The sequence below is a fragment of the Botrytis cinerea genome, chromosome 4 (genome assembly GCF_000143535.2).
Source record: "Botrytis cinerea B05.10 chromosome 4, complete sequence".
Lineage (NCBI taxonomy): Eukaryota > Fungi > Ascomycota > Leotiomycetes > Helotiales > Sclerotiniaceae > Botrytis > Botrytis cinerea.
The window spans coordinates 716,165-729,747 of record NC_037313.1 but is presented as its reverse complement, the minus strand read 5'-3'; the positions used below and the strand labels follow the sequence as shown (position 1 = coordinate 729,747).

The 13,583-nt window shown below is 42.9% G+C and overlaps 3 protein-coding genes across 4 annotated transcripts; 1 reads left to right on the top strand and 2 right to left on the bottom strand.

Annotated features, from left to right (window-relative positions):
• Positions 1–448: 448 nt before the first annotated feature.
• Positions 449–5,632, top strand: BCIN_04g01840 (hypothetical protein). Its single transcript, XM_024692414.1, has 5 exons — positions 449–1,707; positions 1,989–2,910; positions 3,056–4,165; positions 4,217–5,359; positions 5,473–5,632. The coding sequence occupies exons 2-4, from the start codon at positions 2,408–2,410 to the stop codon at positions 4,740–4,742; spliced, it is 2,139 nt and encodes a 712-aa protein (XP_024548189.1). The 5' UTR covers positions 449–1,707; positions 1,989–2,407; the 3' UTR covers positions 4,743–5,359; positions 5,473–5,632.
• Positions 5,633–7,810: 2,178 nt separating this feature from the next.
• Positions 7,811–9,803, bottom strand: BCIN_04g01830 (hypothetical protein). Of its 2 annotated transcripts, XM_024692412.1 has the most exons (5): positions 9,509–9,803; positions 9,244–9,456; positions 8,774–8,944; positions 8,312–8,704; positions 7,811–8,146 (listed from the first exon to the last, which is right to left on the bottom strand). In XM_024692412.1, the coding sequence occupies exons 1-5, from the start codon at positions 9,630–9,632 to the stop codon at positions 8,013–8,015; spliced, it is 1,035 nt and encodes a 344-aa protein (XP_024548187.1). In that variant the 5' UTR covers positions 9,633–9,803; the 3' UTR covers positions 7,811–8,012. The 2 variants fall into 2 exon arrangements, with proteins under 2 accessions (XP_024548187.1, XP_024548188.1); XM_024692413.1 differs by having other exon boundaries at positions 8,312–8,944.
• A 541-nt stretch (positions 9,804–10,344) lies between these two features.
• BCIN_04g01820 (hypothetical protein) lies at positions 10,345–11,467 on the bottom strand. The gene is made up of 3 exons (XM_024692411.1): positions 11,279–11,467; positions 10,729–11,192; positions 10,345–10,669 (listed from the first exon to the last, which is right to left on the bottom strand). Exons 2-3 carry the CDS (start codon positions 11,095–11,097, stop codon positions 10,547–10,549), a joined length of 492 nt encoding a protein of 163 aa, XP_024548186.1. The 5' UTR covers positions 11,098–11,192; positions 11,279–11,467; the 3' UTR covers positions 10,345–10,546.
• Between the last annotated feature and the right edge of the window lie 2,116 nt (positions 11,468–13,583).

Genomic DNA, 13,583 nt, shown 5'->3' with positions numbered 1-13,583 from the left:
ACCAGCCTTATTGCATTACCTATCTGTATTTCTGTGATCTCTTGGGTTCGTACTACCAGACATGGCATAGCATGGTATTCGGCAGGGTTGCAGGATAATCATAATCGAGGACTACTAGGTAGGTATCAGAAACCCCGCTGTCGTTGTATGCAAGAGGACAACTTTATGGGGCTTGATTAATAGTTTGCAAACATCCCATTGGCGCCGGTTTGATTCCTGAATTGCGCGCATCACATATTCACAGCGGGTAGCCTAAGAATGAGCCTATATGGCTGGCTTCGAAAGTTAAGACTCAACACTCATGAATGAACCTAGTTCGCAGGACCATGAACAACACTGGATCCAATAAACTGGAGGCATATTTCAGAAAAATTGAATCACGTTCGCAAGATGATGTTATGAAACAACAAAATGAATATACTTACACGCATCAGACTATGTATTTTACGGAATTCTCACAGTATATCTTACTTGGGTGAGCTGACTCTGACTGGTTGTCGACTGACAATCACCTATCTTCCCTCTTGCTTTCTTCTTTCCTCCTCCTTCCCCTCTCTTCACAGTTGGCAATCTCTTCTCTTCTTTTGATCAATTGCCGCCGTTTGTACTTCATCGTGTTATTGTACCCACTTTCTATAATACGTGCTCCCTTGTACATGAAATCAAACAGTGCTGCGTCCACAAATCCGAAAAATAGCCCTAATCCGCCGTGTTCACATCAATCTAACACAAGAACGTCTAAAATAGGATGGAGATGGAGAGGAGCTCAGTCATTCATCAGCATCACTAATTGTCATCGCAACTTCACCAAATTGGATCGACTCAATTCATTTCCTGTTTTGAGTTGGTACTCCCCTCTCTCCCTCCTGGAAAAAGAACTCACCCTATCGTACTACCGTGCGCCGGGAATTGAGACAAACAGCCTTTCGATTGTCTTGGCTTTGGCCAGTATCTTACCCTTCATCATAATCATAATTTGGAAAGGCGAGAAAGGCGAAGGTATCCGAGATTCCAACTCTATTCCAGCTCTATTACACACGTACCTACCTCCAGAGAGAGTAAGAATGTCATGACCTAGCGAAGTATTTAAGATTTACACTACCGAACACTCATAGGGACGGACCTACAGACGACTCGAATCCTTTCCCCCTAACACTTTGATCCCCGTCTACTCTCTCCTCTCTACTCTCTACTCTCTACTCGAGGAAAGACTTTGGTCTGCTCCGGTCTGCTTTTCTCTACCTGATATACTTTATTCCTACTCGTTTCCCAAAACGCAGAAGGCTTTATGGTCCTTGCCTCGAGGAGTTTATTCATCCATCATCCATCCTCTTTCAGTCCTCGTCCCCTGTTTCCGAATGCTCCACCTCGTTCTTTCACTCTACGAAGTATCACAAGTCCCACCTTTTACCCTCACTGAACCCATACACCCACCCATACCACAATCCATTCTGTTTAACCCATAAGGATACGGATACCTGGGTGCTTGAAATCCGCCTATCAACTTCAATTCTTGGTTGGCTCCCTCCGCTCTCATCCGTCCAGCATCACCGTTCCCACTCCCACTCCCCGAATGAAATCCTAGTTCCCCAGCCCTATTGTTTGTCATTCGTATTCTTAAGGCTTATGAGCTTATGAGAGAGGGAAGAGAGAGGACCGGACTGAACAGCGTTCTGTGGACGATAGTAGGATTCAAAGCTTGTACTGGTATGTATGTGGATATGTTTTATGAAATGTTTACTGCCGTTGCCGTTATTTTCTTCCTATTAACTTGTCATTTGTCTGTGTGTTTATCTATCGATTTGCATGCTTTGAGGGTCTCTCTGCCTTCCTCTACATATATAGACACGCATATATATTGGATACTTAATCATCTATCATGTCATTTATTATACACCATGTTACCCATACCGTCTCTATCTGTGTGAACTTACTTTTCTGGTTTAAATAGTTCTCGATTCAATTTAGGTTAATTATTTTTTTGTTAGTACATATTCAGCCCTTCCGCTAAAGATTGGCCGAAACATCCCTCTCCGTACTTCTTCGTTCTTTCATAACCACAGACGTTCGCCCCGTCATCCCATTTTATGAAGGGTTCGCAAAACAACGTCAACTTCGCGAACTCTTCGAGCCTCCCTCGGTGGCATTTGGTCCTATTGAAGAAAATACATATCATTGGAACCGGACGTTGTGACCCGGAACCTCTTTTTTTGTAACTAAAATACTCTTCGAAAAAAAATATCCATGTTGCGACTTCCTTCCTTCTCCACTCTCAACCTTTCCCTCCCAAGCAAAACGGCACGTCCGACTTAGCGACTTCTAGACGAAGACGAGGTCAGCTCATGTGGTTAGGAGGACTACAATATTCATCCACTTAATCTTCACAGCCTGTGGCTTAACTTACACAATGGACATTCCTATGCGTGGCCAAAAGCCGAGCTTCAGCACACCCTTACCAGAAATCCACGTACAAGACTCACACCACCCCGATCGATATACCGATAGATACTCAGATCAACACAAATACCATTCTTCCAACTCTTCAAGGGCTGCGCCTGGACCAATGTCTATACCTCACGCGAGAGAGTCTCCTCCTCCTCCTCTACCACCACCTAAATACGTTCCCGATACAGATAACGGGGGAGATCTTGGGTGGCATTTCGCAAATCAAAACCGGGAACCCGATTGGGCAAGAAATATCCCATCGGTTCCCGCCGGCTCGAGTTTGTATGGGAGCTACAGTCGCAGTAGCATATCAGATGAGCGACCGGACATTGGACGTCGAGGAAGCTCCAACGCCACTATCACTGTTCATCCGTCGAAAGATGCGAGCAGCCATGCAATTGCACTGCCAAAAGACGAAGGCTATTCGAGCCTTTCTGCTTCCAACGCAAGCATTGGGTCGACACAGTGAGTGCTATTATCTTAAAATTACGCCCGGAGCCTCCGATTTTATATCACCGGCAAACAGGATCGCCGGTTCTCTTGTCAATGCTTTATTAAAGATTATGAAGTGTTTTCTTGTGCCTTCTTTTACTAATTCTTCGTTTCGCAGATCAAGAACCTCAATAGGCTTTCAAAGTTCTGTCCACGATACATATCAAACTAGTGCTCAAGCATACGACAAATCATTATTACAAAAGTTGGGTAGTAGAGGAGATAATTTCACGCCATCAAGACTATTTGTAAATTCTCCGTTCAGCTCATCTGTAAACGATGCATCACCAACCTCTAGGATAGCGCGAGAGCATGGACATCCCACACTCAAGCCACTCTCTCTGCCAATTCATACACACAAACCAACGCTTGCAGAGAGTCCCATAAATCGATGGGCAGACTCACCTTTGTCTTCTGGCATCTCACCAGGCAATCCGTATCCCAGGCTTAGCAATTTGAATACATTTGACTTTAGGTCACCAACCGATATGATAGACAATGAAAGGTCACCACATCCGTACAACATGAGGTCAGGGAGCATAGCCGACGATGCATCAAGTATCGCTAGCCAATCTAGGGATAGCTTCCAGATGCCTTCTCCAGAATATGAAGAAGGCTTTCATATGGAAGAAACGGGTTTGAGGCGACTACAGATAGGAGAAGAGTATCATGGTCGGAGTGAAGGCTACTCTCCCTGCTCTACTACAGCCGGACAAAAACGACGCGCATCTTCTCCTCCCAGGGATGATAGTCTACATCTACTACGCACGGTAGGCAGTGCAAGTGATCTTGCTCGACGTCGCGAGTCTGGCTCACGCTCAACACCAAGCCCGCGCTTTCATTCGAGCTCTACGTCTATATCATCTACTACTTCCTTGCCTAGGAACTCGTTCTCATCCACATTATCAGTGACTGCCAGTAGCGCGACCAGCATGGGTTCGTACAGCAGGCTGTCTCCTGGAGGCCTCTCACCTGCACCCATGGATATCAACACCGACATGTCATATAACGGTTCAATGTCCCTAAATCCCAGCCCAAGAGGTTCAATTTCGGCTAGAACCACCCATCATCGAGCTTTATCTGAAAGTCGACCTCTAACTAATGCGCGAAAGATGCCAGAGGTATTAGGACACGTGAAACACAACAGTGCCCCTAGTAGACAAGGCGGTTTCATTTGTGAATGCTGTCCGAAGAAACCCAAGAAATTTGACACTCAGGAAGATCTCAAGTTAGTGTTACTCAAAATCAAAAAGTTTACTGATACTAACCACCAATTTAGCACGCATGAACAAGAGAAGCAGTACGAGTGCTTATACTGCCGAAATCGTTTCAAGAATAAGAATGAGGCTGAAAGGCATCAGAATTCTTTGCATCTCCGTCGTTATTCTTGGTCGTGTGCTGCTCTCCTAGATTGGGCGCATGCTTTCCATCCTTCTCCTTCGCGGCCCAGCGATGCGGATACTTGTGGATACTGCGGTGAAGATTTCCCAAGGACTGGAGTTGCGAATCACGAGGGATCTCCGATGCCTGTGGCGACTGGCGAGGATTGGGATGTCAGGGGTGCCCATTTACAAGACATGCACAAGTTTGGAGAATGTAACCATGCTAAGAAATTTTTCCGCGCGGATCATTTCCGTCAGCATCTTAAACATAGTCATGCTGGTACAAGTGGAAAATGGACGAATATGCTTGAGAACGCTTGTATGATAGACGAGCCACCTCCAGAGCCACTCAGAGGGCCCGAAAGGGTCAGTCCTGGTGGAGTGAGAGTAGGCAGAATCACCGAAGAAGACGAAGTGCTATAAATTAAAACGGCTTTCAAATCAATGGCCAGTGGAAGTCACCTTGAAATGCCAGATAAATACAATTCTCTCATGGTATTTCACAAAAACAGTTCACATATGGACTTTCTCACAATGGAAATTCCGAACAACCGAAACAATGATCATGAATTGGGGAGGTAACTTAGGGTCAGCCATCTATACTAAGGAGTTATTTTTGGTGCATTGCTTACAGTACATTGCATATCTTTTTTCTTGCATGACAAGGATACACATACATCTGGATCTGTTTGGCGTTTTGGTTGTCTAAACTTTTTCTTTCCAATTTGAGAGTTAGTGCCAACCCTCTATAATCAGCGAATATTCAAGAAACAGACTTGTCAGGCTTAATTCCCGTTATCTTCGGGTAGATGACTCGGGCGCAAACGGGACGCGAAGAGCAAGTGAAATGGGTTTTCACTCGGGCTCCGTCATCCATGTCAGTTCAGAACAACGAGAAGCATTTATTTTGGGTCTGCTATCTATGAGGAGGGATGATTGCCGAGACGCGAGAGAGGCAGGAAAGGGGAAATACAATGGGCACCTAATGGGCAAGAGTTACGCAGGGTTGTACTTACGTATGAAATAAGACAAAAACAAAAGTGAGTATATATCTATTGGCATAAAAAATAAAAGTTTACACCTTTGAATACTTGATTTCTTGAATTTTTGGTTTGTGATACTGTCGAATATTGATCTCGGTGTCATTTTACAGTTTCAGTAATGCAACTAGAGAAGATAAAAGGACGCTGTGGTATAGCGAATGTGGAGTTACTATACGTCTATTCAAGCCTACCTTACCATCACGCGTGCACTAAAGAGTTGATCTTGCTTGGTCTAGTCACTAATGATGAAATAAAACAACAACGTTATCAAAGCAGGAACAAAACAGGACGAGTTGGATTCTGGGAAACTCTTGGGGGTAATGATAACTCAGGATACGCGTATCACTCTTTTGCTTCGAACCTCATCTAGATAGATACGGGGGACGGGGTGTTGATTAATTCTATTGCAAGGCAAAACTTATCTTATCTTGCGTTAAGATCTTGCCAGTTCTCTTCTCTCCGACCTGGCTTCTTTGAAACAGTACTTTTCTACTAGACTGCCAAGGCTAGAGAAAACATCAGGATGACGACTCTAGATGGTCTCCTTTGGTGACGTATAAGAAGTAGTGATGGGTGCTAGAGTGGAAGTTCATCTTTGTTACGCCATCTCTTTCTTATTCACAATCAAATAATATACCGGGAGGAAGTGGTACGGAACACAAGATTGGAAGCTGTTGGATATTCACTTTTTGACTCATCGAGAATAGCTTTGGATATTGCTGTGGATTCACTGGGTCAAGATCTTGATTGCGTAATCGGGGATTGCCAGCACTATGTTTGTCATAAGTGTAGTCTACTAGTGTCAACGATCGACTAGTGGCCAGATCGCGTGAAAGTCTCTGATATGCAAGTCATAGGTAGTGTGAGGGCACCGGTGGTTCACATGTTGCCAGTGTAGCATCTTCAGCGTTAGTATGAGCGATTCTATGCTCGTAATGAGTTAAGACTCGCTTTTTGACTGTCAAGCCAGACTGAGAAGTGAATGTTGAATAGTGAACAAGTGGTATAAATTGTGGTTTTAATGAGGTGAAGATTCTCATAGTTCAGCGAAGTGGGAAAGACTATTTGTCTTTTCAAAGTTTAAATTATGTTTAGCTTGAACCTAGTCGATTCTCACTGCTCACTGGACAATTCGAACGCAGATCCGTTCTGCCGGCTGGCTATGGTTGACCTTTTGGCCTAGTGAATCTTTTGGCAGCCGTCATATTCACTATAGTTGATTTCTTAGCGTGGTGATCTGTTAGACAGATTTCGATTCTCTTGACTATATATAGACTCCGTTCCCTCGTTCTTTTCGATTTTTTCTTCTTCTTCTTTTAAAGGCGATTGTGAATTCAGCTCCCCATCCCTTGGTTTCAGCGCCGTGGCCGTTCAAGCATCTTGTTCCTTTCATTGAATTATCACCTTTTGATATCAGCGCCTTAGTCGTTCAAGCCTCTTGCTCTTTTTATTGAACCATCGCCTCTTGTTTTCAGTCCCCTGGCCGTTCAAGCCTCTTGCTCCATTTGTTGAATCATTCACCTTGACCTCCGCGCCTTAGCTGTTCAAGTCATCTTGTCCCTTCATTAGGTCAAAGCTATTAGCCCAAACGAAGTACGGCTATTCTGATTGATTTCCCTTCGGGGATTTCAAAATGATGAATTGCCGTACTTGGTTTGGGACTTTTAGCCTTGACTAAATGAATGGGGTAAGATCACTTGGAGGGCTGAGGCAGGAGCTCGAGGGGAGTGGTTCAATAAATCGACCAGGATGCTTGTGCGACCACGGGGTTGTCTTCAAGTGGGGTGCTTCAGTAGATTGAGCAGGATGCTTGTGCGGCTAAGGCGGGGTATCAAGAGGGATAGTTCATTGAATCGACCAACGTGTTTCAGCGGCTATGGCGGGGAATCAAGCGGTGGCGAGTTGAAACGACAGTCGCCTAGGCCGAGGCCGCCAGTACTTCACCCTGCCGCTGCTGTCTTTTGACTTCGCTCCCTTCGGGGAGCGAGGGATGATAAAGAACAGGAGTGGGGGGTGCAAGGCTGGCGGTCTTAGCCCGTAACTCTGGCCCAAGCCAGTATCCCTGTACCTTTTGTTGCTGTCTTTTGACTTCGTTCCCTTCGGGGGGCGAGGAATGATAAAGAACAGGAACATGAGGGGAGGGGTGCTGGCTTGGGCCAGAGTTGCGTTAGGTCGATTTCATCATTCGTCAGGCTGAACTTTGCTAATTTCCAATCTCCCGGTTTCCTTCGAGGAATCGGGGAAAAGGGGTTACATTGGGTATCCTGAAGTTGACCAGTAGCTTGGGCCAGGTCCGTTTCTGTCTGCAATTCCCTATGATCTTCCGATCGGGTCATTCTCTTCGGGAGACGGTTGGTGCAGAAGTGGCTAGAGGGTGACCAGGAAGCGGTAGGCTTGACCCGAGTTACGTTAGGTCGGTTTACTGATAATATGTCTCACACATCTAGGTGCCAAACGAAATACAAGGTTCAATTAACATTGGCTGAAAAGCTTTCATACTCAAATTTTCCACAGTGTAACAATTCCAAAAACATCAACCAGTATACAACTCAATACGCTACATTTGCAGTCCTTAGATCTGTAAACCACTTTAGCCTTCTGTCCTCGTCGCATATGTCTTTTCTACCCTTTCCAATTTCCCAATAAACATTTAAAATATAGCCATTGCATTTGGAGGCGAAGAGACTCCTCCTGGCATATTCAATGGCATAGATGTTAGGAAGAACGAATATCGATTTAGTTCGCGGCAGGTACGAGACAATGCCTCAAGATCGAATATTTCGCCTACATGGGTAATAAGTTAGCTAATATAATTGTCAAGCTGATAGAGTTTCGAGTTTTACGCCAGTTATTAGATGTGATGTACGAAGCCAGACACATGAAAAGGAAGGAAATTTGGAAACGAATTAAAAATCAAAGAGAACTTAAGAATCCAGGTAAAACACTTACCAATCGGCATTCCCCATCCTCCGAGTAGGTATTCATGACAGCTTAGTTCCCCCTGCGTAGGATACACCTCCCAACTTATAGCATCGCCTGCCACAGCTGATATCCCACTATCCCATATCCATTCTAACAACTCTAAGCTAGGTTCGACGCCAGCATGTTCGGGGGTACTTTGGGATGCATATTCTTGTTTTTGAGAATCGGTGAAGCTATCCCATTCTGGAATTAGACCCATGCGGATGAAAAGAATATCACCACGCTGAGGGGCTATATTTTGATCGGCGAGGATCGCGACAAGCGTTTTGAAGGGGATATTGTGAAGGGAAAAGTTGGTGTACTTGATGGGTGGAGATTGTTGGGTGCACCAGTGAGCGTAGTCGATCAGAATGCCACGTCCTAGGAGGTAATTATGAGTACTATGAAGATGTGGAATGGAAGAAGGAAAGTGGACAGACGAAGACTCACCGGCAATTCCTTCAGATGCCCAATGTTGGAGTCCGATGCGGTGATTGGATGCATCCATAATCTCATCCTTCGTAATACCGCCATAGAAAACTCGCTCTTGTGATGTAGAGGGGTCGGATGTATTTCGTGGCTGAGAGTAGTGACGAAAGCCATCCCATTGACTGCTTTGCTCTTGTGGTATAGGTCAGTCAAAGGTTGTGTGATAACTCAAAATATGTACAATATTTTTCATTTAAGAGTCAAGGCTGTGAGTTTCATTTGGAAGTGCAATTTTTTCCCCGTCATAATATCAACTGGCAGAACTCGAAGTGAATGTACTAGGTCACAAGTCGTGGTGTTGCCCGCCTCTTTTAGATGGGTACCTGCCCATCATTTAATCGAGAAGCCCTGAGCAAGACATTTTCGGTTTATGACGTTTTAAAGACACCATGAAGACACCTAAACCGACAAAAAGAGCCGCCATGACCTACGAGGATTCATATGATAAACATCATCAAAACAAGCTCCATGTCCACTTCCACCTGGTCCATTCAACGGGATAATTTTATGACCACATTTTTGTCGTCCAAATTGAGAATACTCCAGCTTTGTCATGTCCCATCCGAGACCTACTCTTCTACCCGTCTTGATCTCTGAAGTTGCCGCCGAAGAGACTATTTCTGGTGTGAGAAGGGATAGGCGTCCTATGGGGGCTGTCAGGTGATTCATGGTTCAGAAAAGTGAAGGGGTCCTTACCTATTCCTTCAAGAGCAGATCCGGGCTCCCCTATCCATACTCGTTTGGGGTCTGGTAATTCTGAGAAAGAGGTATTGTAGATTGAGATGTCGTAACGCGGGGTAGTAGAATTCTTCTCGGCCATGATAAGAATATGAGTAACAAATATCACGCTTTAAGGAGGCTTATTTCTTTGAAAGAAACCCTAGATCTTATCCCGACTCAAGAAAGAATTATGCAATTCTAAAACTCAAATGATTCTCCAGTTGTTGAATATATATCGAATCTCTGAACAACATCACGTGTACCACCATTCCCCACCTCGTCCTGCCTTCGGTGATTCGGTACAGTGATGTCCGCCAATCATCGTCCAACTATGTGTTTGGGTCTCATGCATATCACAACGTCTGAAAAGTATGGGGAAGACCCGATAGCAGATGGAAAGTTCTTCGGCTACGGCACGCGCCAATATTCAAGTGAAAGAGCTATGGTACTTACTTGAGTGAGCGTCGATACAGGATGATTCTCTTTGCCAGTATCCGTCGGGATCATGTTCTTCCATGGCCATCGAGCTTCTCAAACTTTGTATCTTGGTGTTACTTAGACATAACAGATAACTGTTATAAAGCCAGTAATAAAGGTCACGGGCTCGGAGTTTGTAGAATACGGGCATGGTTATGTTTGTGTTGTTAAGTGTTTGGCAAGAATATTGCATTCATGAGTGGATTATGAGAGGATCGAATAATGGGATATCTTGAAACCTGATGTACACGTTCTGCACGCAGTAAGCTAGTGCTGTGAATCATCGAAAAATGTTGACACTCCAGTCAAATAACATTATTTCAACGCGTTAATATTGACATTTAGTATTATTGGCTCAGATGTCAAGTTTGAAAAAGCAAACACTAAAAGTACATCTCCAACTATCTTCGTGATATCAACATCTGTTTAAAGTGCCTTTGGTAGCATGCCAAAAGATTCAGTCCCGATATCCACGCCTTGATCCTTTCATTGAAAGTTTGCTTCAGTCGCCAATTTAGAATTTCCTTAGCTTCTGTTCTAATCCCGTCCCATTCTAGGCTGACCTAGATGCACTCCCTTCCTTTCGGAACTCTCAATCTCTTCTGTTGTGTATCTTGGCGCATTTTCAGACCTTTGCCCCAAAAGGTTCCTTATTTTTGTCTATATGAATGCAGTCAGCATGACCTGAAGGTTTTGACGATGGAAATGGTCTTGCGTACCTTTAAGCTATTGCTCTCAAGTTTGTATTTCTCCATTCGTTCCTCGAGACTTAGGCCTACACCTATCGACTCCTCAAACAAAGCCACGGCTTGAAGCACCAACCCATCCAATTCCTCTGGATGCTCTTGTTGTTTAAGCTTTATCTCGTCAATAGCCGAAGTAACTAGGTCCCTTTCTTCATTAATGTAATTAATGTATATCTTTTCACCAGTAGTGATATACGCTGTCATGCTTTCGTTGTATCTATGAACAAAAATGTCGATATTTCCCAACAAGTGGCGGCACCATCTGAGTAACTCATTTCTATCTTCGGGCCTCATTTGCTGACGTTGACCGGGCTCAGCTTTAATCATGTTTCGATTATTCATCGTAAATTTAAAGTGGATGCAGTGCAGGATTTGTTTGACAACGAGATGTAGAATTGTAGAGAAGTGAGCAGTAAGAGCTGTGTGTTGAATGCGACCTCGATGGTTGTTAGAATAGTTCTCCACGAGGCTAATGTCTATTGATACAGCCAAATATGAAAGGATAGAACAGGATTTGAAGCACCTCGTGTAGTTTGATATTGTTTCTTTAGTTCTTTGATCTTTGGGGGGCCTTCTGCGTAGAAGAGATATTCTAATACATATGTATTGTTATGTTGTAAGTGAAGTTTTTGATCTGTTGCTTAATATTTTGCAAAATTAGTTAAATGAAGAAAAGTTCAAACTATATATGCACCTTCCTGAATGTGTTTTCGAGCTAGTGGATACTTTCAATGAATGGAATTTGGTTGACTCAAACATAATGACACATATGTTATGGACGTATATGATTCGTTATTACTTTCAATGAATGGAATTTGGTTGACTCAAATATAATGATACATATGTTATGGATGTATATGACTGGTTATTACTTTCAATAAATGGAATTTGATTGATTCAAATATGATGATATGTATATTATAGACATATATGACTCGTTATTACTTTCAATAAATGGAATTTAATTGACTCAAATATAATAATATATATATTATAGATGTATATAACTCATTATTACTTTCAATAAATGGAATTTGATTGATTCAAATATAATGATACATATATTATAAATATATATGACTCGTTATTACTTTCAATGAATAGAATTTGGTTGATTCAAATATAATGACACATATATTATGGACATATATGACTCGTTATTACTTTCAACTCAAATTTATTTACTTTGCGGATTAGATTGCCCTGAGATTTATGACACATGAAGAAATACTATTAGTACGGTATCACTATATGAGAAAAGGCTCAGAGAAACCTAGAAATTTATGGGTAATTAACTGGCGAGAACGATGCTATTACTCTTGGTCACTGAAGTCGGTTGCAGTAGCCGACAATGCATGAGAAGCCATTTACCTCTGCCCACAAGATTTTACTCACTTTGAACATCTATATCCAATTTCACGCATAAGCACAAGAATATACCAGCATTTATAGATTCTATATTCTCACAGCATGGATGTTTGAGGATGTATGGGGAGAGGTTTCATCGTGTTGGCCATTAGATATGGGGAAATGATTTTTTTCGCACTCTGAAGAGTTATGAATGGTGGCTTCAGCTTGGACATGTTAGAATGACAATACAAATGAGGTAGGGGACAGTATGAATCAGCGAGGTCTTATGACTAGTAGAATGCTCTTTTTTCACTGCCCCTGACTGTTCACTTTGTATCATACAATTTCTCATTCACGTAAACTTTTAAACATTCAATAATTACAAACTCATCAAGATTTGCATCTTCTTTCTTTCCATTTTGATTATTCACGTCGCAACATAATCCAAAATTTTCAAAGAACTTCTGCACTTCACACTTTCAAAACACCAACCCAAGTTGTTCGACCCAAGCTTTCCATCACGACAAACCTATCTAGCAGTTCCTCACAATCAGTGGCCACCATCAATCCGATATTGTATCAAGCCATAATGAACAGCTGTAGGATCAGCCGGTAATTATTTCACAAATCACACCACTAACCTAGGGGCCGAAGAAACATGGATTCCAGAAATGGCTACAATCAGAGGCGATCTGATCTCAAATTCGAGCTCGATAAACGAATAAACTTACTCGAAGAGAAGGTTCGGGGCCAAGATCTCCGCACTGAAGCCATCATCGCTCTTCGGGATTTATACTCATTTCGCATTGCAACTACATATGTCAACGAAGCTACTCATAACTTCGCACCAAAAGGGTTAACTAGAAAAGACATCGAAAATATTCACAAGGATATTTTGAACATCCAACACATACCTCGTCTATTTGTGAATGATGTGTATGACATCGTTCACACTCCCGAAGCAAAAATTGATGAGGTAATTTCACATTTCTTGAGAGGGGAGTCCATTATACCCGCCTTGTTGAATAAGAGAGTCAAAGACGTTTCTCAAGCAAACATTGCTTGGAAAATTATTCGCTTTGATAATCTCTTGTGGTGGGTTGACACCGCTCGCTTGAGGACTGGAATAGGATCAACTTCAGGATTAGTATTGGTATGACAGTTTAAAACGCAAATGAAGACACTGGGATTGGCAATTAGATTAGCAATTAATATAGGGCTTAGACTGCAAGTTCCTACGCGATATCCTCTTCGTATGAATGCTAGAATTTAATAGTGAACTTTGTTGACTGAAAATATGGATACAGCAAGCAAAATACTCGTGAGCTGTGACACATTTAGTGGGAGAAATATTAATTGATCTTGGGACTGTGTAAAGTTTTTTTCCCCAATGAATGCGAATTATTGTACCATTATGATTTCGCTCGGCAGAAACCGCGGCTGGAACTCTATCTTTTCAGGAAATGCAGTCACGGTGA